This window comes from Trachypithecus francoisi, unplaced genomic scaffold, assembly GCF_009764315.1.
Source record: "Trachypithecus francoisi isolate TF-2019V2 unplaced genomic scaffold, Tfra_2.0 Lachesis_group1, whole genome shotgun sequence".
NCBI classification, from domain to species: domain Eukaryota; kingdom Metazoa; phylum Chordata; class Mammalia; order Primates; family Cercopithecidae; genus Trachypithecus; species Trachypithecus francoisi.
In genome coordinates, this window is record NW_022681454.1 from 5,192,292 (window position 1) to 5,217,002 (window position 24,711).

Consider the following 24,711-nt stretch of genomic DNA (forward strand, 5'->3'; position numbering starts at 1 on the left):
AGAAGGTGCTGAGGCTTCCTCCCTCACTCTGGGGGAAGCGGCCGCCATGCTGTGAGGATGCTCAAGCAGCACCTGAGGCCCTGCGGCGAGGAGCCTGTCGCTCACCACAGGAAGTCTGAGTCCCGGCACTCGCACACGCGGGACGTGAGCGCCGAGGTGAAGCTCCTCCCCTTGATGCACCAGGACGTGGACTTTCTCTTCCGGAAACTTCTCTGCTGACCCATGATGCAGCGGTCGCCCTGCAGCAGGAACATCAGGGTGAGGAGCTGCCAGAGACAGGTTAACTGTTCTACATGGGCTTGTGCCACTGAGCCTGCCAGAGCGTGAAGATGGCTGACGGCTCAGGTTACAGATGGGGAAACTGAGGCCCAGAATGAGGCGTGGCATGTCTGTGGTCAAGTTGGGGAAGCCTCCCTCTCATCCCAACCCACGGGCATTCACTGAGCCCCTCCTGTGTGCAGCCCTGGCTGGGCCCGAAGGGTCGCAGAGCTGCTGGAAGTACCGCCCTTTTGAGGTTCCCCTTGTCCTCTCAGGCGCTGTGCAGGAGCTGGGCCGAGCCACGGCCTTGAGGGCTCACAGCACACAGTGGGTCCTCGGGGACAATCAGGACAGGACAGGCCCACTCCATCTCCCTGCAACAGCTGCTGTGACAGTAATAGGGGCGGGGCCTGTATTCAGGCTCCTAAACCTCCTCCTAGGCCCATCTGAGCACTTCCTTGTGAAGTCCAGCTTCAGCAATGCACCCTGCTAAGGCAGTTTGGCAAGCGCCGCCCATCCTCGATATCTGATCACCCTCCCTATCCGATAGGTTCCTCATCCCCTGCTGGCCCCAGGTGATGTCAAATCCTCTGATGCCTGGTGTTTCCTCTTAGTCAGTTTCCACCCACTGACCCTGGCTCTGAACTCCCATTTGCCCACGCTGAATTCAAGTTGAGCCCAGTCTCTCCTTTGAGAGGGTCCCTGTACCCACCATGATGGCCCTGAGTAAAGTCTTCAACCCCACACTTTAACAAGTGCCATTAAGTCATTTCTTCATCAGGGCCACCCACCCCCCAGCAGTTCCAGGCCCCCACACTCTGAAATCCCAGGCTTCCCCACCACACCGCCTGCAGCACAGCCTGATTGGAACCACAGAGGGGGCACTGATGGCCTTTATACTCAGCTTAGTGTCCATATTACACATTTGCTATAGAAACAGTTATGTGTCTGGATTACAGGGTGGGCTCGCCCCAGACCCCACTCCACACCCAGACCCCACTGTCATGTATGGTACAGGCCTGTGTTACCTTCCTAAGACCTGAACATCCTGAACCCCAAGCACAGTGAACTCCATGGGCTGGGGTAGAGCCTGTGGCCCCACACTCCCCGGGTGTGGCTGAGGACCCTCAGCCCAGGTAGCTCCATGACCGAGAAGGGTCTAGAAAAGCCCACAGGAGGCCTGGATATCTAAAGGTGCTGGGGATTCCCTGAAGACTTCTTGGAGGCGGGGAGGCGGGGAGGCGCCCTGCGGCCTTGCAGGGGAGGACTTTGGCAGGCAGAGTGGGCCTGCATTTGCAGTGTGCACCCCACCTGCCCGATCCCAGCCTCATCCCGGCCCACCTGCAGGTTGGAGAGGTCCCAGGAGCTATAGTCCTCCTCGCCACACTGCCTGGAGAATGAGGGCCGGAAGTCCACCTTGACCAGCTCCCAGTCGGAGCGGAAGCTGATGTGGCCAAAGACCCTGTGGCGGGAAGAGGAGGGAAGGGAGAGAAAACCACCTTCATTAGGCCTCGTCCTACTGTGCAAATCATGTCCCCTCTGGACTCTGTTCCTACCTGTACCATGGGCACAGAGACCCCTCTCCTGCCCTTGCTGGGGATCAGAGTGAGGCTGCCCCGGGCACCGAGCCTGGCCCTGCACAGGTACTCTGTGGGCTTTGGCGCGAAAATTCCCACAACTACCACATGTGATCTATGACTTGTCAGCTGCACTGCCTGAGTCGCTGCGGTTGACCCACCATGGCCCATGTTGATGGACAGGGAAGGAGGCCCAGGTCCACAGCAGGGTTGGGAGCCCTTCCACGGCCCCACACTGGTCCTTGCATTATGTTTTGCGGAATGATCTGTGGTCAGGTGGCTGCATCTGCAGCTGTCTGTCTTCTCCCTGGTTTTCTCCCAGCCTGACCGTGTGAGAGTTCTGCGCTGCAGAAACCCAACTTTCCATCGCTGGGCCACAGGGCGTTTGCTCCCTAGTACAGGTGACGACTCAGAGAAATAACGAGTCAGCAGGCCCAGCTCAGAGCCCACGGGATGAGCAAGGTTGGCCCATCACAGCCTAGGTGGGTGGGGGAAGTGGCGGAAGAGAGAATAGGGAGGCTGGCCACTTAGGGCGCACCCATGTGTGCTGGAAGCTATGCATACACAGCCTGGTAGGCCAGGTCCACCCCGTTTTACAGAATAGAAAGCCGAGGCACAGGGAGGTTGAGTAACTTGCTCAAGGTCACACAGCTTGTTTGTGCTGTTCCTTCTCCCTCCTTGTAGTCAGCAGTCACTGCTGTGTGCCCATCACTCAGAATGGCACTCAGGTGCCCCGCTTTCTCCCTCTTTGGGAGGGCTGCTGCCTGAGTGCCTTCCACTCCATTCCTCAGTACCACACACTTAGGCTCCAAAGACCACCCAGAAGGTAGGCCCAGCCTGCTCTTCCCTGGGCCTTCTCCAGTCCAGCTTGTGGTGCTCTGGCCATGTTACCAGAGGCCAAGCATCTGGGTGGGGGAGGTGATGCACGCTGCTCCAGTCTGGTCCCCGTCTGAGCATCCCCAACTGGGGCTGGATACTTGGGGGTGGCCCATCATGAGCTGAAAGGACAACCCCGTTCTAGGGTGGTGTTGAGAAAGGTTTTGTAGGGTATTTCTGAGGACATGACAGCTGGGTCTGAGTGTCTGAGGCTGATATTTGAAGATTCGGCTCCACGGGGCACCTCTGAGCCAGGCGAGCCTGCGGCGGTCCATGCTTGAATTACATCTGTGACCTCGCATTTGCCTCCACTCTCCGGAACAGTCCCAAGAGGCAGACACTATTGTCTTTGTTTGATGAAACCCTAAGCCTCTGCAGGCTGAGCATGGGGCCTCCCTCTGTCTTTGCCTGGACCTTCCCCCAGGGACCCTGCCTCCCTGTGCTCCCATAAGGCCCGCTCGTTGAGGGAGCAGCCAGGCTGGTTCCATCCTGCATTCCTGCCACTTCGCTGCCAGGCCTTCATTCCAGCCGGGCCCCTGGGTCTGGGCTCACAATCCCATCTGCTTTCTTCTCTGCGCATGGGGGTCAGAAGCCCCAGGTCATTCTTTCTCAGAGGAGTGGGGAAATGGGGCTTGAGCTCTCGGCCTGAGACACCTCCTAGCTGCTAGTGGCAACACCCACCAAGGACAGGGGAAGGTCCCCGGGTACGGCTGTGACTCTGCCGCGTCCGCCCGCTTCTGCAGGCGCTGTTTCCAACAGAGGAATCCTGTGGACCTGCATGGTGGCCCCGGCTGTGAGAGGTCTTGGCTCCAGGGCACCTGTGATTGGGATGAGGGTCTCACTTGCCGTCTGTCTCCTGATGGATGCCACTTGGACAGTCTCAACACTGGAGAGCTCCAACTCAACACACTGGGATCTTCCTTCAACATGGCTGTCCAGACTGTGCCTGGTGCATTGTTCTCTTCAACAGCGTCTGAGGGTCTTCTCTCACTTAAGAAATGCCTTTTTAGGGGCAACTTCTGGATCCCTGAGAGCATCCTCACTCTCTCCTGTGACCTGTGGCATCATGAAAGGCACGGCAGCAGCAGCCACGGGTGTATACGGAGCGCCCACTGCAGGCCAGGCCCAGATGCGACCTTGTATTGCCCCATTTCCTCCTCGCCAAAGCCCCCTTTCACAGACAAGGAAACTGAGGCTGAGGCAAGGGGCCCGCCTAGGGCAGCACAGCTTCAGGCCACCTCCTAGAGGGGCCGGCGTTGGAACCCGGGCTGGCGGCTCCGGAGCTGTGAGGCTCTGCGCAGAAACATGGCACTGGGGCTCCACTGGCCACAGAGACCCCCGGGAGGCCTCAGTCTCCCCGCTGTTCTGAGCTGGGGCAGAGCAGAGAGCCTGGTCTGGTTGATGAATTAACCCCCTCCATGTCCCTGAAGCCCTGCCTTTTATGAAACCTAAACCCTCAGCTGATACTATGAGAAATAGTTGCCATCTAGTTCATTCTGGGTCTTAGGAAAGAGGCGCCGATGGGGCCTAGATATTACTTTGCAGGTAATGAGGAACAAGTGGGCCACGCTGTGAGGGTGGAACCCTGCAGCCGGGAAAGGCTCTGGGAGCCCCCACTCCACCTCTCACCCAAGCCCAGGACCTGGGCTGCACTTGGGGAAAGGGAGGCAAGTGAAAGTGACTGGTGCCAGGAAAGTGTCCCAAAAGGTGCCTCTGGCTAGGTTAGAGGTGTCCTTTGGGCAGATTCGGACAAAACAGTTATCCAGGAAGGACAGGGTGGCCGAAAGCTGAGCCTGTGGCTGTGCGACACTCGCGCAGGGCAGCTCCCGCACAGACCCTTGCAGAGGGACTCTCATTCTGACCTGCTGGCGTGTTCCCGCTCCTGCAGTTTGAATTATTTGTATGCCACTGGGATTGGGAAGCTATCTGAAGATGCAGCACTGTGAACCAGGGGGTCTGGAGGAACTGTTCTGATGCTTTAAAAATAACTTAAAAGGTTATAGCACCTGGTTGTGAATTCTGTCATTATCCTTCTGGGATAAAATGCCCCACCTGTGGGTGGGGGATGAAGGCTGGGTCATCTCTGGGGCCTAACCAATGCTCATGACAGCCGGGGTGAGGGCTTGGCACCCTGCAGAGATACGCTCATTCAAGGCTCCCAGATGGATAGCACTCCTATCTCTCGGCTGGGCAAGCTGAGGCCTGGAGAAGGCGCTTAACCTCTGTGTAAGGAGTAAGGGCCGCCCTCACCCCTGCACTGATGGCCCCCCGCTGCTCTGTGGGTTCTGGCCACATGCACACAAAGGGTTCATACCACAAACAGAGTGCAGGCAGCATGCATAGTGGCCGGACTCCCTTCCTCCCTCGCTCCTCCTCCCCGTAAAGGCCACAGGAGGTCCTGCAGCTATAGGAAAAGGCAGGACCATCCTGTTCTGTCCCAGACCACGGCCTCCAGGGGCATGAAAGTGGGCAAAAGTCATGAAGGATTTTATGTGCCCAGGGTGGCCGGAGCAGGAATGAACTGTGCAGGGAAAGCTGCAAACATCAGGACCCTGAGAGAATAGGAAGGGCCGTTATCCCCACCCAATTTTTACAGGACAAGCTCCTAGGGTCCCCAACCTGCCAACACTCCCTCAGGGATGAGTTCTTTGAGACATGTTGGCACCTCCAAAAATGGGGGAATAAATCAATCTGTCTAGATTTCTTATGAGAATGGCCTGAGGTCATGTATGAAAACAGCCGTAGCATGCAGTGGGGCGCTCGCTAAAGTTGCATTGCAGCCCCTGTTGCAGGAGGCCATATTGGTAAAGACGGAGGGAGGACTTGGGGCAGAGGGTCCAGGAAGGGGAGAACGCCCCCTAGACTGTGGGAGGGGAAGGGGCTCACTGTTCTCCCGGGGTGCTGAAGGACAAGACCACCCAGGAGCGCCATCGCATGCCATTGAAAACACACGGATGCACGATCAAAGGTCGGCCGGCTGGCGGGACCCACCTGTGGCGGGTACTGGATATTCAGGGAGACCCGTGAAGGGGACCCTCGTCTTCTTGGAAATAACGCTCCCCCTCGCCCAGGACCCCAGGTGGGACGCAGAGCTGTCCAAGCATCCCCTCAATCCCACCACAATGCATGGCCTGGGAAGGCCAGCCAGGATCTCTGTCTGCTGGGGAGCGGGTGGAAGCTGGGCCTCTATACTAGAATCAGAGTCTAAGCAGGCGATTTCTTGCTCATCACCCAGGAAGTGAGAAGGCCCCAAGCATCACAGGTGAGCATCAGTTGAGGGCTCATTTGTGGCAACCTTGTGGGGTTTAAGTCCCCACGTTACAGACAAGGAAGCCAAGGCCTCTGGAAGGGAAATATCATTTCCCGGGCACAGACGTTCTGCTTCCCTGAATCCTCCTGACAGCTCCTCAAGCCGACTCATTTCCCTATTTCAGGGCTGCGGAAACCGAGGTGCAGCGTGTGCGGTTTATTGTCCAGGGACACCAGCCTGGAGAGAAGCATCCTGATTTGGCACATAGTAGGTGCTCAATAAATGCATGTTGGATGAAGGCAGAGCAGAGGAGCATCCTCGAAGGGGGTCCCATCTCTGCTCTGCCTGGAGAGGACAGGCTGCTGCCCACAGAGCTGCCCAGGAGAGCCTGTCTGAGCTGGACTAGGCCACAGTTGTTTCCTCCTGCAGCAAGGGCCAAGGTACCTCTCCTCTCCGAGCCTTAGTTTCTTTAATTGTTAAGCAGCAGAGTTGGTTGAGGGTGGGTGGGTGTGATGGGTAGTGGGCATGAAGAAAGCAGCAGGGGTCAGTGGTGGTGTCTTCCAAGGCTGTGCTCCCAGTCCCAGCCACAGCAGCCAGGGGAGCTCAGGGGCAGCGTCTGCCCAAACTCCCTGACAAACGAGGGGACATGATGGCCCTGCAGAGCCCAGCCTCATCCCTGCCCGGGCAGAGCCCAGCCTCATCCTTGTCGAGGAGGAGCTCAGCCTCATCCGTGTCCGGGCAGAGCCCAGCCTCATCCGTGTCCGGGCAGAGCCCAGCCTCATCCCTGCCCGGGCGGAGTCCAGTCTCATCCCTGTCCGGGCTGAGGCCAGCCTGGGCGGGGTGGGCAGCACTGTCCCAGCTGGGCAGTTTCTTTCCAAAACCAGGCCTGCTCCCCATAGCCTGGAGCTGTCCTCCCGTGGCCTCCTGGGAGCTGTGTGCTTGCCGGGGAGGGTGGGGCATATGGAAGGAGATAGACGCTGGGGTCAGGCATTGTTGGGGGCTTATCCGTGTGGGCCCCTCTGGGGCATTCAGGGGCCAGTGGAAGAGCCAGTCAGGGTCGAGGGCGTGAAGGGCCATTGCCAGCTGGAAGGGAAAACTCAGGGTGTGAACTGGTGAATGAGCCAGGCCAGCACTTCTGCTGAAGCCAGCCAGAGTTAGTCCCAGACCATAGATCCACACCTGCCACAGAGCACATGACTACTCCAGCCAAGTGGGCAAGGGTGAGGGGCACAGTGCCCGGCTCTTCCGTGGGAAATGGGTAGGGCAGGGCCTGCCGGCTCTAGAAGGGACAGAGCAGAGGACAAGGTGTACAAAGTCCAGGTATCCAATCTCCCTGTGCCTGGGCCTCAAGGTGGAAGAGCTGTGGCCTGTCGCGGCAGCTTCGTGGGGCTACTGTAGCAAATTACCATGAACTCTGATGGCTTCAGTCATCACTCACATGCTCTGCCACGCTGAAGCATTGTGCGTGTGCTCTCTTAGCGCGCTGGAGGCCAGAAGACTGAAATCCAGGGGTTGGCAGGGCTGAGCTCCCTCCAGAGGCTCTAGAGGAGGCGGCTTCCTGCCCCTTTCAGCTCCTGGGGGCCCCGGGTGTTCCTGGGCTTGCAGCTGCACGGCTCTACTCCAGGCCTCCTCCCTCCCCAGCCTCCTCCCCACAGGCCTCCTCCCCTGCCAGGCCTCCTCCCTCCCCGGCCTCCTGCCCCGGGCCTGTGTCTCTGTGTCCTCTTATAAGGACAGTCATTGGATCAGGGTCTGCCCTACTCCATGGCCTCATCTTGGCTTGATTACATTGTCAATGACCCTATTTCCAAATAAGGTCCCATCCATGGTTCCGGGGAAATGTGAATTTGGGACACACTATCCAGATATCTCAGGCATCACCATGAGAGGTGGGAAGAGGGCGCGGGGGCCTCGCGTGCGTGGCGCAGGGTCGCAGGAGCCGTCAGACACGCAGGCCTCGCCCAGCCTGTGAATCAGCTGGGCTGTCACAGGCGCCCATGTTCGAAGGCGCCCAGAGGGGTCTTCACTGCACTGGTTTCTGGGGATGGCCTTCTCCCCCACTGTGGCTGTAGCGGTGCAGTCAAACCCTGCATGTCCCCGCTGTCTCCGCTCTCCTCCGCATCTCTGCTCCTGGGCCAGGGAGACTCTGAACACCAGACGCTCCTGAGACTCCTTTGCCCCTCATGGTGCCTTATTTGGCCCAAGCTGGGGCTGAGCAGAAGGAAGCCGGGCAGGGCCAGTGCTGCAGCCTCAGTCCCCGGGATGGGTGACAAGTGGGTCACAGCCAGCTCTGCCCTATGATGACCTGTCTGGGTGTCAGGCCCTAAGCCCTATGACCTTCATGCCACATGGCTGAGAAACGTGCCGGTAGATGTAATACTCATGATATCATCACCGGCTCGAGAGGTGCCGTGGCCGTGGTGGAGCCGGCCTGGAGCCTCAGTCCTGCCCTCACCAGCCAGGGGACCCGGGGCAGGTGGCAGATGTCCCTGATTTCCAGGTGGCTGGAGGGTGAAGGACACAGCAGGCCCAGGGAGGCCCAGCATGGCCTGCCTCGGGGAGGGCTCTGCCCCGCCGCCCAGCGACTGCTCCCCAGTCCCGGCACTCACGTCATGACCAGCGTCTCGTCCCCCGGCTCGCTTAGCAGTCCGTCCACAAACACCGAGGTGCTGGTGAAGTTGTGCGTGCTCCAGGTGAGGCCCTCGTCCACACTGAACCTGCCGGGAGAAGATCATCAGCGTCTCCAGGGTGGGCTGGAAAGCTACCTGTGTCTGGGACTCTGCCCCGCGGGTCCTGCTGGAGGGGTGGGTGCTACACCAGCCGCCTTGCCAGCACAGGTGGTATCACATCTGCTTATGTCACATCTGCTTATCCACATCGTGCTGCAAGTCCTGGGGGTGTTTTCTGGGGACCACACAGACACTTTGCATCACCTGAATGGCCCCGCCCATGGCCTGAGCCTGGCCTAGGGGTTGCCAGGCCCGTGGCAGGGCCGGTATTGTAGTGCCACCATCTGGCAGTTGAGTAAGCTCTTTTTCAGACTACAGTGATACTGGCTTCCTGGCAGCTGCTCTGGCTGTGCCTTCTGGGTCCCGAGTTCATGCCTGCCCTCCCTTCCCCATGAGGGCCTTCAGCTGCCAACCCTCTCACCTGGGCACATGCTGGCTTCCTTGTCTGGGTTACCTGGTGCCAATCCCTGCACTTTACTAATTCCTCACCTCCTCGGGGAAGACCCTCCGTGCTCCCCAGGCTGGGATGGGGCCTCCCTCTGTGCCTGTCTCCCGAGGGCAGGACAAAGTCCATCTCGATGACTATTCCGGAAGGGTTTTGAAGTGTGCCCCAGCCCTGGTCTTTAGGATTTAGTGCTGTTGCCCTGTGATCTTGTGTCCCCGAGGGGAGGACATTCTGGGAAAGAGTCTGAGAGGGTTCCCAGGTGGAAAGAAAGAGCCCCAGCCCTGCCCCACAGCCTGCCTGCCCAGCCCCGGGGCTAGCAGATGCCATTACTTGAGGATCTTCAAGGGGATGGAGGTGTCTTTGATGGCCACGATCACGCCGCCGTGGTCCAGGTACAGGATGTGATGCTCTTCCTCGAACACCTGCAGGGGAGAGTGGTGTGGCTGAGGGCAGGGCCCTGAGAAGGCTGGAGGTCGTTCCAGGCTGAGTGTCTCCTGGGAGGCGGGTCATGAATGTGCAGCTGGGGGACCCTGGCAGAGGCCAGGGCCGGTCTGAGGGTTCCCTGCATGTCCCGGGCCATCCCCAGGCTTTCTCAGCCCACGCAGACCCAGCGCACCCTGGATGATTGAATGGCAGACAGCAACTTCTACCCTATCGACCTGTACAAGGAAACTGCAAATGAGCACGGCATGCAGCCCTCTCTGTGTGAAAACCCAGGCGCAAAGAATGCAAGCAACATGAAGATGAGAAAGAAACGGAAAAACATTTACGATACACAACCTCAGTCAAGGCAAACCCCAATTTGATATGAAGACTCAGCTCGAGTGCCATTTCCTCCAGGAAGCCCTCCCTGATGCCAGGCTGAGTGGGGAGTGGCCTCTGGGCTCCAAACCCCTGACCTAACACTTACTATGCTAATCTGTCATTGTCTCTTCCAGCCAAAGCTCCTCAAAGACAGGGCCGCTGTGAGCCTTCTGCACCCCACAGAGCTCAGCTCAGACCTTGGTGGCCAGGGAGTGTGTGTGGAATGAATGAGTGAACAAGTGAATGAATGACTGACCACCAGATCCCCAGGGGACAAAAGGCTGAGTGGCCTGGACAGGGCTCACCCAGGAGGGGATACCGGAGGTGGCCTTGCTTGTTGGCAGACAGCCTCAGGGTGGGGTCCCATTGTATACATGAGGACGCTGAGGCTCTGAGGGGTGGAGGGTACGCCAAGCCCTCAAAGCTGGAAGGTGGCAGAGTGGGGGATGGCTCCAAAGTCACACCAGGACACATGGGGCCTGCCCTGAATCTCCAGTCAACATGCATGTGTGGGCGGCCAGCACATGTCTCAACATGCCTAGCAAGGGCACTACCATCTCCGCCACATTGCTCTCGCCCCATACCGCCCCTCCTTGAAGGAGGCCCCCTTCGCCCTCCCACCCTCACTCATCTGTCTCCCAGGCCTGTGGCCCACAGCAGGACACAAGGAAGCCCAGGAGGGGACAGAGGACAGCCATCCCAGCATACTCATCCGTGTCAGTGTGCTCAGAGTCTCGGCGAGCCCTTGGGGACTATGGACATGTCCACCTGAGCCAGGCTTCTGGGCCTCCCAGGAAGGTGCAGCTGTGCAGAGCTTCCAGGGACACGCATGCAGCAACATCGTGCCATGTGGGGTGGGATAAGTAAGGAGGCTTGACTGACCCCTTCCTAGCAGGTGCGGAGCCCAACAGGGCCGCATGTGCACTGTCCCCAGGGGGGCTGAGCTGGGGACACCCCAGGCTCCAGGGGGACATTCAAGGGCAGCTGGGGAACAATCACAGGGACGCTGGAAAGAGAAGCATCGGCCTCCATCTTTGCTCTGCCCCTCCATGTGGAGTCTCCCTTGGCGTTTGAACGCTGGGTTTTCCAGGAGCCAGAAGAAGGCCCTGGGGAGGACACGGACTGAGGCCCCACATCACAGGAACATGAACCCCAGCAGACCTGGGTGGGGGCCGGCAGACCACACCCTTGGCCCTGGTGTCCAGCAGGTCTCCTGACCCCCATGCTCCTCAATCCCACCAGAACTTTCCAATGCTTCCGTGACCCTTAGAGTCAAGCCCAAATTCTACCATGGCCTCAGGGCACCAAAGGAGGGGCCCCTGCCCACATTACTTCCTTTCCCTGAACACACCCAGGCCCTCGGCACATGCCGTTACCCTCCCTGCAAAGCCCTTCCCCAGGCGTTTCCTCCTGGTTATCACAATCTGCTGGCATTTCCCACCACTCCTAGGAATTCTCCAGGAAGCACTTTTGCCTTGGATAAAGAAGAGAGGCTCCTTATGAAAAATGATGGAGGGTGAGCAGCTGTGTCCCAAAACCTGCCCTCCTTCTTCCTGTCTCCCTTCCTCCCTCCCTCCTCTCTCTTTTTTTCTCTCTCTCCCTTCCCCCTTATCTCCCTCTTCTCCTCTCCCTCTCTTCCTCCTTTCTCCTTCCTGTTTAGAGTGGGGGTCTGTCAGGTAAGTCTAAATGACACAGAAGGGTGGAGCCTCCAGGACCTCCCTGGTGGGGGTGCCGCTGCCTGTCAGGGACTTGCAGGATCCAGGCAGCCACCTTGTGCCTGTGAGGCGTCCTGCACACAGGATCTCACTGAAGAGCAGCCAGGCTCACAGGTTATTTCTCCACTTTCCAGAGACACTGAGTTTCAGAGACACAGTGACTTGCCTGAGGCCACACAGCTGGTGACTGCCAGATACCAACCCCTGCCCCTTCCATGGGGACTCCCTCTGTGGGCATCTTGCCTCCACACAGGTGGGTACACACTCTCGTGGGTGGGGGGTCGCAGGCTGGAGTGGGGACTCAGAGTTAACCTGAGGGCTCCCCAAATGCCCCCCCGACACTCTGTGCTCCCTCTGGGGTTCATAGCCCCGTCTGCCCGAGGGCGGAGCGGGGGCAGGGGAGTTGCCATGCCCGGATCCTCTGTCCTGACACTAGCTCAGGAAAGTGCTTGGAGAAGCACATTGCCTATGGCTACATTCATAGAAATTGTTTCCTGGACAAGGGAGAGCTGACAGCCTGTAGGCTTTAGGGTGTCACAGGCACAGATTTTAGGGGACTAGGAAGAAGACCTTTCCACAATTCTCCTCCCCATTGATCTACCCATCCGACAGACCCATTGGTCTGGGTCCTCTCTGTTGGGGGTGCCAGCACAGATGCAGGCCTGGCCCCTAGGGATTCATAGCCTAGGGAGAGACCCTCAAGGAAGCAGACCGTCCCCACACAGTGACAGTGACTTGCCCACGGGGTACCAGCAACTAGAAAGGGGGCCCTGTCATCTTCACCCTTCAGGCCCTGCCACAGGACGAGGGGCTCAGCCAATGTTTTGTGGACAAATGACATCTTGTTTTAAGGACAGTCCAGACTTGAATCAGTGGGTAGCCCAGGGAGGGGTTCACAGGGCAAGTGGAGCTTGGGGAAACCTTCGGAGGCACAAGGGCATCACAGGCAGGAAACGGAGGGGCAAAGGCCTGGAGGTCAGGAGGGCAGCTGTGTCCAGGGAGCAGGAGGCATGTGGATGGCCCGGGAGCCCTGGGGGCACACGGAGAGGCCCCAGGACAGATGGGCAGCTTGGAGGCCGGTGTGACACCCAAGGCTTGATCGGGGGGTGACAAGAGCACATTCCCTTTCAGAAGATTCCTTGGTTGCTGGGGGAGACGGACCAGAGGGGCAGGGGCTCGTTGGAGGCTCCCACAATGATTTAGGAGGAAAATGAATTCCCAAGCAAGGGGCTCTCCTCCAGGAAGGAGTGAGCTCTCTGTCTCAGGGAAAATTCGAGGAGAAGCGAGGCTCCCTCACCAGGACAGCAGTGGAACCCTTGCATGGCCAGGCAGGTGACGGAGACCATGCTGGGTCCTGTGAGGCTGCAGGAGAGGGGCCTCATGGATAAGCCCACCCGCCATGCCTAAGGATGATTCCCCACCCTTCAAAGGTGTGGCTGCAGCCCCCTTCCCTGGCTCCACCGGGAGCCTAATCGGCTGCTTTGGGGGTCCCCTGAGGGAGATGGGGTTGCTGAACAGCAGGGCGTGGTACAGTGAGAGGACAGTGGGCTTTCCAGAGCCTGACAGTCCTGGAGTGCAATTTCCCTTTGGTACTGAGCTGGCCCCCTGAGCTGGTGCGCGCCAGGGCTCTGCACTGGGACACCTGGATGCCTGCCCAGCCACCCTCCTCTCCAAGCGTGGGCAGGAGGGTGTTGCTGCATCCACCCACAGGGAGACGAACAGAGTGCCTCCTGGCCATCCTGGGAATGACATCTGCTCTCATTAGCTTGGGGCTCTGGGAAAAGGTGGCTCCGGGGTTTTCCAAACTCCACCCGCAGGCTGCAGGGTCTTCAGACGTCCATTGCTGTGGTTTCCTGCGCCCTGAGCAAGCAGCAGGGCCGGGTGGGGAGAGCAGAGCCCCTGTCTCCACTTCACCCTTTCCCTGCCTGCCCCACACACTGGTTTCAGCCAGGGGCTCTGTAACGTTTTCTGGCTTGAAACAAAACATCCTAGGAAACTCATGTTTTTGAAAGGTGATGTCGATTAAACCAGATGCACTCTGGCATTCCACATTCGTATTCTGAGTTCTCTCTCAGATGCATCTCACTGCATCCCTGACAACCTGGGCATGAGAGGAAGCCATGAAGACGGCCCTGGGCTCACCACCCTGCCCTTTCTGCCTCTGTCCCACTCTGCCCCTGCCTGCCTGGGTATTCTTCCTCCCCAGCCCACCCTAATAAACTAAAAAAAAAAAAAGGACCCACAGGAGCATCCCTCCCTCCCCTGCCACATGCATGCACAGGCCTGCCCCCTTGGGCTCCTGTCTCCACACCGCCAGCCAGGCGAGTCCCTCTCCTTCCCTGCACCCCACCATCCTTCGGGAGGCACCAAGCACAGACCTGGCCAGGCCTCCGCTCAGCACTTTCCTAGATGCTCTCCCATTTAATTCTGATATTCCCAAATTTGAAATCTAAGCAAATTGCTCAGCAAAAGCTACTGCTATGATTATCTTGCAATCCGTTTCTATTAAATTAGAAAACCTTCTATTTCACCCTGTCTATCGAATCTCATACAGGGGAACCTTCTTTAACAAATAGACAGACGTGACCTTTAGGAAGCTTCAGACATGTTTCACTAGTTTTAGTGAAATAGAAATATTAAAATACAATAAATCGCCTTTGCCCTTTTGAAAATTCCATGTTTCTTGCATATTTTTAAAAAACGTCAAGGCCTTCAACCCAGGCTGCAGGTGAAGACTGCACTTTGGGATTAGCACGCGTGCCCAGAGCACTGCTGTGTGGGAGGGGGCTGTGGCTGGGGTACTCGGGCGTGTAAAACATTGACCTCAAACAGAATGTCTTGTCTGGAAGGAGAGAGTCATATATAAGTTTGATTGATTTCCCCAGTATGTAAAGCAGACACTGCTACTCCATGAGGTTGGCAGGCCAACTTCAGCCAGAAAGACCATGTTCCGCCTCCCAGAAAGCAACAACCAGTGTACAATGAGGCGGGGCCCCCTCCTGGGGTGGGGAGCTCAGGCTTGGATCCTACAGCTGCCTGGACCACACAGGACACGTGGCACCGGCTGACATCCCTCCCTCAGTCTCGCTGTCTCTACACTCTGAGGGCCACCAGCACCATCACCTCTAGTCTGCGAATCTGAGGTCCGCACAGAGCTGCACAGAGCACAGAAGGACCCTGCCCAGGCTGTCCTGTGCTGGAGGGAGTGGCCGCATCCTATGTAAGTGTGCACTTCCTCTCCACTCCTCACTTCCTTCTCTTCTCAGGACCTGGGATAGCCCCCAGACACCCCAAGCCAGACTCACGATGACCCCCACAATCTGTTCCTCCCCCCATATTCTCTTCCACTGCTGTGTCCACAGCCCCTGCCAGGAACCTGGAGTCCCCTGTACTCCCCTCCTGGCCTCTCTCTGGGCTCCCAAAAGAGCCCAAGTCAAGCCTCAGAAGCGCCATGTGGCTTCCTGGCTGGGACTTCCTCCCTGTTCTGTTCCCTGGCACTTATCCCCATTTCTCAGATGTTCGCAAGACATGTCCAACTGTGTGGAGACGTTTCTCGCATCTGTCACTCCCCATCAGTGACCATGGGAAGAGCAGCTGGGTGGTCCGAGCCATCTGTCTGGATTTGCTTTTCAAATGCAGCAGATGCACATCTGCTAAAGTGAGCCCTGGCTCCAGCCACTTGGGCTGCAAGATGGGAGACATGGCTCAGAGCTTCTCCCACGGAGCCTCTGGAATGGATGGGATGACCGAAGTGTCTACGGAGTGTCCTGGCTGGACGGGATGGGGGTGCCGGGCACCTCCCGGCCAGCTTACCTGCCGCCAGGTGTGACCGCAGTCTGACGTGATGTACATTTCTTCTTTATATTCCACCAGCTGCGAGCCCAGGTTACCTGGTCCAAAAAAAAAGGGGCAGCACCACCCTTAGGATCGTCCAGCTTTCCCCCTTTAACAAGTCTGAGCCTGGAAAAATCCTCAAGCAACAGTGGCCTGTGCCCTGGGTCTCCGTCTCCCACACAGACCTGCTGTGGCTGCTGTGCTGGGGCCCTGGGTCTGGTTCTCCGCAGTGAAGGATCAGCCCTGCCCAAAGACAGCCGCATTGAGGGGACTCTAGCAGAGGCCCCGGGCAGGCAGAGCTTGGGCACCTCAGAGAATCCACTGGTGTGGTCCACAAATAAGAAGCATAGAGTGTGGTTAGGGACAGGTTGGAGAGGACGTGGGCTGGGTGGGCCAATGTGGGCTCACGGGCAGCCCCTGTGGGGCTTGAAAGCAGGGCAGGACATGGCCGAGTTTGTGTTTAGAGACAGCTCCTAGGGACTGGGTGCAGGGGAGCCAGAGGCAGGAGAGAAGGCAGGTGGGCACACAGCAGGGTCTCACTAGCTGCTGGGTGGATATTTGGGAGGAAGGTGAGGTGGGCACCAAACCAACTGGGGGCACAGAATGTGGTTTGGGTTTACTGGAGCCACAGCACTGGGCTGATTGGGTCCATCTCCAGCCTTGATGTCCACTCAGAGGGGCTCAGACTTAATGCTGTGGGCAGTGTCAGAATGGGAAGAACTCATGCCCAGCATCCAAGCCAATCTCATGTTACAGATGAGGAAGGTGAACCCACATGAGGCTCTTATAGAAAGAACAATGGCCACGCATAACAGCACAAGCACCAGGAAAATCATAGCAGCCTCTGGTGCTGCATCCGGCCCACCCTAAACAGCATCCTGAAATGGCTCGAACAAACGGATTTCTGATGAGACAGATTTGGGGATCCCACTGCACCCCATGGCTGCGGCAGAGAGAGGGGTCCAAATCTCCAGGATGATGGGGACCCTGATGATGGCATTGAAGCTGTTCTGGGGCCCCAGAACAGGTGGGTGACTTGTATATCACTTGCCCTTTGAAGCTTTATTTAGGTGGCACTTTCAGAAGTACTTTATCCAGGGTCAAGTTTAGAAGTCACTGGAAAATTCCAAAGGGGATGGATTGTCCTCAAATAGATGAATTAAAAGTGAGTTCTAAGAGTGGCAGGGTGTCTGTGTGCCTGTCTTCTCTGTTGAAGTTCATTTACCTACCTACTCATAAATCCACCCATCTACCGACTCATCCACCCACCTATTCATCCATCCATCCATCCATCCATCCATCCATCCATCCATCCACCCACCCACCCATCCATCCACTCACTCATGCATCCATCCATCCATCCACCCACCCATGCATCCATCCATCCACCCGCCCACCCGCCCACAAACCCGCCCATGCGCTCACCCATTCACTCAACCATCCACTCACCCACCTAACCATCCACCCACCCACCCACCCACCAGTCCATCCATCCATCCATCCATCCATCCATCCATCCATCCATGCATCTATCCACCCACCCACCCACCTACCCACCCATCCACTCACCCATCCATCTATCCACCACCCACCCACCCAACCACTCACCCATCTACCCACCCACCCATCCAACCATCCATCCATCCACCCACCCACCCACCCATCCATCCATCCACCGACCTATCCATCTAACCATCCAACCATCCACTCATCCATCCATCTATCCATCCCCCCATCCATCTTTTATTAATCTATTATCCATCCAGTTGAGCATCCCTCCATCCACCTATTATCTCAGCTCCACCACTCACTCTCTCCTGCATATATTCAATGGCATTTGCTAAGTGTCTACTCTCTGCTCAGTCCTGTGCTGAGCTCTGGGGAACCTGAGCTGAATGAGCTGTGGCCCTGCTCCGCGAGGGCTCTGAATCTAGCAGAGGAGGGCAGCTGCGCAGGTGCACACAGAGCCAGGACAGTGGACCCATGAGGAGAGCCTTAAGGAGAGACTCTGGCAGGAAAGAGCCTCCGAGTGGAGCCTGGAGAGCTGAACATGGTTGGCCCAGGGAAAGGGGACTGGGTGTCCAAGGAAGAGGGAGCAGCCTGGGAAGAAACGTGGACCTGGGCAGGTGCAAGACAGATAGGATGGATGAAGCAGAGGGGTAGGTGTGGAATCTGGGTACAGCTGGACCTGTCCCTTCTGTGCAGTGTGGTGCCTGGCAAACAAAAAGTGCTGAGCGATGGCTACTGAATGAATGAAGTGAGTGAGGTGAATGAATGAACAGAACAAGCAGCAGGGAGGAGAGAAACAAGGGGTGCCTTTTATCTTTCTGCTATCCCAGACACCAGCAGCCGCTCCAGGACACACACATCACAGGCAGAGCCGGGCAGGGAGTGTTGCCGCGTCAGCACACTGCGCGGGCCAATTTGTAATTTCAACTGTGCACACGTCTGTCTTTTAAGAAATGCTCTCTGTTTTCCTTGCTCTGTCTACCAAAGCTGTCAGGCTGCCAGTCACCTAACAGTCTCGGGGGAAAGAAGGAGGGATTCACGGAACACATTGCAGACTGTCAGAGTGGAAGGGCCTGCAGAAAGCTGAGGCTGACACCCTCATTTTATGGATGGGAAACTGAGGTCCAGGGTGGAGGGAGGTGATGAGGGGAGAAGCTTCCCTGATGCCTTCCTGCCTGGGTGTTCTGGTGTCTCCTTGGGCCTCCTCTCCCCAGGCCCAGGACCCCTGCCCTTCCTCGGTGCCAGCAGAGTCTGGTAGGAGTTAGTGCTCACTGAATGAAGGCATGCTTCCTCTCCATCCTTCCTTTGCCCCTGCAGCCAGAAAACAGCAAAGCCACACACCAAAATCTACCCCACCCACACTTCACCAAGGAGGACTGCAGGGCAGTGCAAGAGAGAGGGAGCATCAGCAATCACTGAGACACAGCTGGGGCCCAAGTGAGTGGGCTGCCCTGTGGTCCTCCAGTTTCTGCTGATGCTCCCACCTCCAGAAGAGTCTGGTGAGCATCCACAGGGCTGGTGGGGCTCAGGTCAGCTCCCAACCCCACCTAGGCCCCTCAGCCAGTCCAAGGGCTTCTCGCCCTCACATCTAGACACGTCCTGACATGGATGGGCCCTTGACTGGCCAAGTCGCCAAAAAAGGGACTGCACTGGGGAGGGCTGGGCTGGCAAATGGCTCTGAGACTCAGTTCCCCGAGCCAAGCCAGCGGCACAGAGCAGGTTGTGGGGCTCCCAGCTCCCAAACAGCCCCCTCAAGCTTTTCTTGGCTAAATGCTACCATCACCTCTGCCAGGGCTAGGGACGCAGAAGTGTTCACCAGCCTCTGCTCTGTGTCGGGTCCGGAGGACGTCTGGATGGTCAGCTGGGACACAGACCAGTGACCAGGATAGGGCAAAGGGCAGTGCAGGGAGCAGGCTCCATAACCACCTGGGGCACCCACGGTATGAGGAGCAGGTGGGGGTTGGCACCCACTCTGCACTCTTTGACTTTCTGGGGGAGGCACATGAGCTGGAGCAGGAACCCAGGGACCTGCCCTGGGCATGGAGAGTAGCCTCGGCAATGGGGGTGGTAGGAAGCAGCTGGCCACAGGCCGTGCAGGGTCTGGGAACACTGGCTCGCTGGGAGCCCCGAAGGTGTGGAGCAGGAAGCATTGATCTCATAGGGTATAACTCAGAGTAAGGATTCCTATCCTAGTCTATTGAAAGGAAGAAAGGATGAAGATGAGGAAGAAAGGGTGAAGATGAGGAAGAACGATGAAGATGATGTATCCTTCAGATGCCACTCACTCCAACACCGGAGCACTCAGAAGGGAGGCAGCCCTTCAGTCCTGCGACATGCCCAGTCACCAGCACCCTTGGCCACAGCTGGGTTGATTTCTGGGCTCAACATGGCTGATTCTCTACCGGGGGGTTTGAAGTCAAGTTTCTGTCTTTGCTTCTCAAATCCATCCCCTTCTATTAATAGTTGGAGCCACAGCCTCACTTTCTGGGTCCTTCTGCAGTCTGATCTCTGCAGGCTGGACCTGAGGATGGTCCCCAGAGACTAGAAGGCATCTCCTCGAGCTCGAGACCCCAGCACGGCACTCCCCCACCTCCACCTTGCACACGCGGTGCCCTCTGCCTCAAGCGTCCTCCTCCCTGTGGGTCAGCTTGGCAGATGCTCATTTGTGCAGCAGGCTCAATCCAAACCCCAGGGCAGAATCGAGTGCCCATACCCTACGTCCCTCTGGACCACCTTGTAGGAACTTGGCATCAGGATGCATCTGGCCCTGTGGTCATCATCCCTTTGCTCCTCTGCTCACCCCTGAGTGACTGAGTCTTAACTCCCTCATTTTCAGCACCCAGTGCAGTGCCTGGCATGTGGGCGGGAGTGTCCAGCGTCCCCTTGGAGGAGAGGACAGCCTGGCAGGGCACAACTGCCTTGAAGGTCTCCTGTCTCACCCTGTCTCATTCTTACAGTGGAGGTTTTGTCGTCTCATTTTGCAGATGAGGAAACAGGCTCAGAGAAGTGCAGTGAAATCTCAGAGTCCTACAGCTGGGAGGCATAGAGCCTGGGGCTTATCCCTCTTATCTGCCTGGCTCGGGGATGGAATTCAGGAATGAATGACGGGACGGGCAGGGGAGCAACCCCATGGAAACAGGTAGCCATCATCCCTAGCCACCTCCAGCAGTGTGGCCACATGGCCTCGGGACCTGTGCCAGGGCAGGCGGCCATGTCGGGCCAGCAGATGTGAAGGCAGCCCACATGCCCTTTCCTCCTGCTCCCAGCAGATGCTCAGGGCTGGAGAGGAGGATGGAACAATGGACACATCAATTGGCCCACATTGCACAGCTGGCTCCATCTTCCAGGAAAGCCCTGCCCAAGACTGAACAGAAGTGGAATAAAATAGAAGTGTAGCCTCCTGCCCTTGTAGGGACAGTGTGGGGGCAGGCAGGGAGGGAGGAATGCTGTGACTGACACCCCCACAGAGTGAGGGGGGCTGCTCTCAGTGCTCTGTGTGACTCCTGCACAATTCAGGGATGCACTGAGAGATGGTGGGGGACCGGGATGCTCATTCTGGGCTCTCAGGGCCTTTGAGCGGTGGAAACATTGGAAATTATGCCTTTTGTATTTTGGTCAAGAATTTGGGGTTTCAGCCAATCAAGATAGTGCATTTTAAATACCCTGTCACTAAGAAGCCCAGGAAACCAAGTCCACAGGACTGGGGGCGTCTAACGTGGCTGGTGAACCTGTCTGTGCGTGGAAGCTGACAGGCAGTGAGAGGCTTCACGTTGACGCTGACGGGTCATATTTTCATTGGTCATTGTCGGGGCAGAGAGAGGCTGTCCAGATGGGCTGTCACTGCCAAGGACCCCGGGCATATAGAGCACACAGAGGAACTCCAGAAGCTGAAGGGCTTTGTTCACAATCCCCTCTCTTCCCAGCTGCAAAGCCCCAGCCTCCCCAGACAGGCCAGGTCTCTGCCGTCAGACCCAGCCCTGCAAGTAGGCTTCACCTCCAGCCACTCCATGCACTCTGGTCTGGTCCTTTGGGATCCCCATGTTCCCCCTTCCACCCAGAAGGCCATTCCTGCCATCACAACATGGCCACTCATTCACTTGTCCCTTCACTCACTCATTCACAAACAGCCTTGGAGGGCCCACCCTGGGCCAGGCCCCAGCTTGGTGCTGGGATATGGTGAAGGGTCAGATGTGTCCAGTTCAGAGTCTGGGGTCCACATCCATATGATCCTTGGCTCTTGGCCACATGGTCAACCCCTCTGTGTGGCAGATGGTGCTGGGGGAAATGGAGGGAAGGGGTCCTGGGTTCAGGAAGTGTGAGCTCTGGGCCTGGGCCTCTGCTGTCCAGTGTCTGTAGGAGACACTGCCTCTCTGACTGTCACAGACCCCATGTGCAAAGTCTTGCCCGGCTCTCCCACACACCAGCCAAGTGACCTCAGACAGGTGGCTCTACTTTGTATTTTGAATGGTTCTTCTAAAGCAAATCAATCTCATTTTATGGTATTATTTGATCAGTATACCAGGATTCTTGGATGTTCTAGTTTAGTGGAAGAGACAGACACAAAAATTATAATTTTGGGTTTTTAAAAAAGTGCTAGTTGTATACTTGTTTTTCTCCCCCCACTAAACTAGAACTTTTTTCGGGGGCCAATAAATATCAACCATGATACAAATCATCCATCCATTATCCACCTACCCATCTATCCATTTTTCTATCCATTTGTCATTCATTCATCATCCATCCATCCATTCACCCATCATCCATCACCCATCATCCATCTATCATCCACCCATCCACTCATCCATCCACTCACCCATCCACCTATCCACCAGCCATCCACCATCATCCATTCATCATGCATCATCCATCCATTCATCTATCCATCCATCCATTCAGCATCTATCCATCATCCATCATCCACCCACCCACCCACCAACATCCATCCACTCATCTATCCATCCATCCATTCAGCATCTATCCATCATCCATCCATCCACTTATCCATCCACCCACCCACCCACCAACATCCATCCACTCATCTATCCATCCATCCATTCAGCATCTATCCATCATCCATCATCCACCCACCCACCCACCAACATCCATCCATCATGCATCATCCATCTATCAATTCAGCATCTATCCGTCATCCATCCACCCACTCATCCATCTATCCCCACACCCATCCACCCACCCATCCACCTATCCACCACCCACTCACCATCATCCATCCATCATGCATCATCCATCTATCAATTCAGCATCTATCCAACATCCATCATCCGTCCACCCATCCAACCATCCACACACCCATCCACCCCCCCATCCACCTATCCACCACCCATCCACCATCATCCATCCATCATGCATCATCCATCCATTCATCTATCCATCCATCAATTCAGGATCTATCCATCCATCCATCCATCATCCACTCATCCATCCATCCACTTATCCATCCACCCACCCACCCATCTATCACCCATCCACCATCATCCATCCATCCATCATCCATCCATTCACCTATCCATCCTCCACCCATCCATTCACCATCTGTCCATCATCCAGCCAGCCATCATTCATCCAACATCTACCCATCCATCATCCATCATCTATCAGTTCATCTATCCATCCATCCATTGATCAACTCTTCCATCTGTTCATCTTTCCATTCTGCCGACACATATCATATGCCCACCCTGGGCCATGCACTCACTTCTCAGAATTTGCCATGAGAGTTCAGCTTCCTGGAGATGCAGTAGTACTGCTTCCTAAGGGACATACTATGCCCTCAGGCCCATGACCATCCATTTTGACCCTTGAGATTGGAGGTACTCTTGGGTTGTAATGGCACCTGCCAACCACCCGTGATGGAAGCCACCTACCTGCCCCCATGATGAGGCCTGGAGCGGTGTCCTTGGTGTGCACTGTGCCTGATACATAGGGGTTGTCTGCCCAGCGCAGGTGCAGGTGCAGGTGGCAGTCTGGCTGCAAGGAAGAGAAAGGAAGCAACTGTCAGCACATGAGGAGGAGCATCCTTAGGAAAACTAGGCCTGATGACAAACCTGCCCCTGTGGCTTTTTGGGAGAGAAGGCTGGGCCAGGAGAGCCTTGGAGGAATGGATGGAAGATGGGAAGCGGGTGTGAGGCTGACCTCTAGGGAAAGGGTGGGAGGGACAAGGGAAGCTTCAGCAGGTCCTGTGCTGACAGCCTGGGAGGTGGAATCGGGCACAAGTGAGGCACCCGGAAGGATCTGTTGGTTCCCTGGTCTAGATTAGGGACCCCTACAGCATCTAGGTATGGTGAGACAACCAGGAGGATCTGTTGGTTCCCTGGTCTAGATTAGGGACCCCCGCAGCCCCTGGGTGTGGTGCCTCTGCTCACGGATGCAGCTGCTGGGGCTTCTCCCACTGAGGGCTCTTGGGCATGGGTCCTGGCAGGTGAGTTCACCAACATGGCTCCTGCGTGCAATGCTGGGCTGTGGGATGTGATTTCTGGAGACTGCATGGCCCAAACTCATATTCATTCATTCACCTATGCAGAACTTTTATTGGGAGCCTCTTATGTGACCACAGTATCCCTGGCATCAGAGGATGTCACCCCATAAGACCCTCCCACTCTGAGATACAGAGGGGTGGGTTAAGTGTGCAAGAGCCCCAGGGGGCTGGCTCTGGAGACCCCATTTTTCCTGATCTCCCTCTGGCAGCCTGAGATACTGGGTCTCAGAGGTCTGGCTGGCCGAGTCCTCCTTGGTGACACAGGTGCACCACCAGAGACCCCACTGAACCGACAGATGTCGGAAGGCTTTGTGGGGGAATGACTCTGGGCTCAGACTTCCTAATTTCCCCAAGTCAGGGAACTCCATAGGGTGAAGTGAGGCAGGGCAGTCCTTAGGCTGGTCACAGAAAGGGCAGGGCTTGGACTCCTCATACCTCCTGTAAATGGTGGTGTGGCCTTAGGAAAAATGCTTAGCCTCTCTGTGCCTTTCTTTCTTCTCTGTGAGATGGGACAATAACCTCTGCTTCACAGGATATTGGATTAATATGGCACACCTCGGGTCCAGCCCTTCCCCTGGGCAAGGTACTGCCTAATTGTTTACTTATAAGAATGGTAAACATTACTAGCCGGGCGAGGTGGCAGGCGCCTGTAGTCCCAGCTACTCGGGAGGCTGAGGCAGGAGAATGGCGTAAACCCGGGAGGCGGAGCTTGCAGTGAGCTGAGATCCAGCCACTGCACTCCAGCCCGGGCGAAAGAGCAAGACTCCGTCTCAAAAAAAAAAAAAAAAAAAAAAAAAAAAAAGAATGGTAAACATTGTATTTGCTGCCTTAAAATTTTTTTTTTTTTCTGTTAAAAATCTCCAGCTTAGAAATATCCTAGAACTGGTGCCCAGAGATCCAAATTGTAACTTAAGAGGCACCACTAATTTTCTGGGCAGCCTTGGGGCTCAGTTTCATCATCTGCGAAATGGAGACAGTGACAGTGAGGCCTGCTGACCCACTCTGCAGGGCTCATTCCAGAATCCCCTCATCATTGCGGTGTCATATCATCTGCTAACATCCACGTCAAAGATAACCTCTCCTTTCATTTCATGTTATAATAACACTTTCTTCTGGCCCATGAATTGCTTACGTTTTACACAGGTGACCCTAACTTAAATGTTAAACCGTTCAGGAAATTGGATATTGACTTGGATAAGATGCGACCAGGTGGCGGCTGCA

At 56.5% G+C, this 24,711-nt stretch overlaps 1 protein-coding gene across 5 annotated transcripts in view; it reads right to left on the bottom strand.

Moving 5' to 3' along the window:
- SORCS2 (sortilin related VPS10 domain containing receptor 2) overlaps positions 1-24,711 on the bottom strand; it is a 552,142-nt gene that overhangs the window by 28,514 nt on the left and 498,917 nt on the right. For all 5 annotated transcript variants that reach the window (XM_033213659.1, XM_033213661.1, XM_033213658.1 and 2 more), the window contains exons 11-16: positions 22,880-22,982; positions 15,465-15,541; positions 9,463-9,554; positions 8,568-8,675; positions 1,600-1,720; positions 106-239 (exon numbers count right to left, since the gene is read on the bottom strand). In XM_033213659.1, coding sequence (XP_033069550.1) covers positions 106-239; positions 1,600-1,720; positions 8,568-8,675; positions 9,463-9,554; positions 15,465-15,541; positions 22,880-22,982 — 635 coding nt within the window. The remainder of the gene's footprint in view (positions 1-105; positions 240-1,599; positions 1,721-8,567; positions 8,676-9,462; positions 9,555-15,464; positions 15,542-22,879; positions 22,983-24,711) is intronic.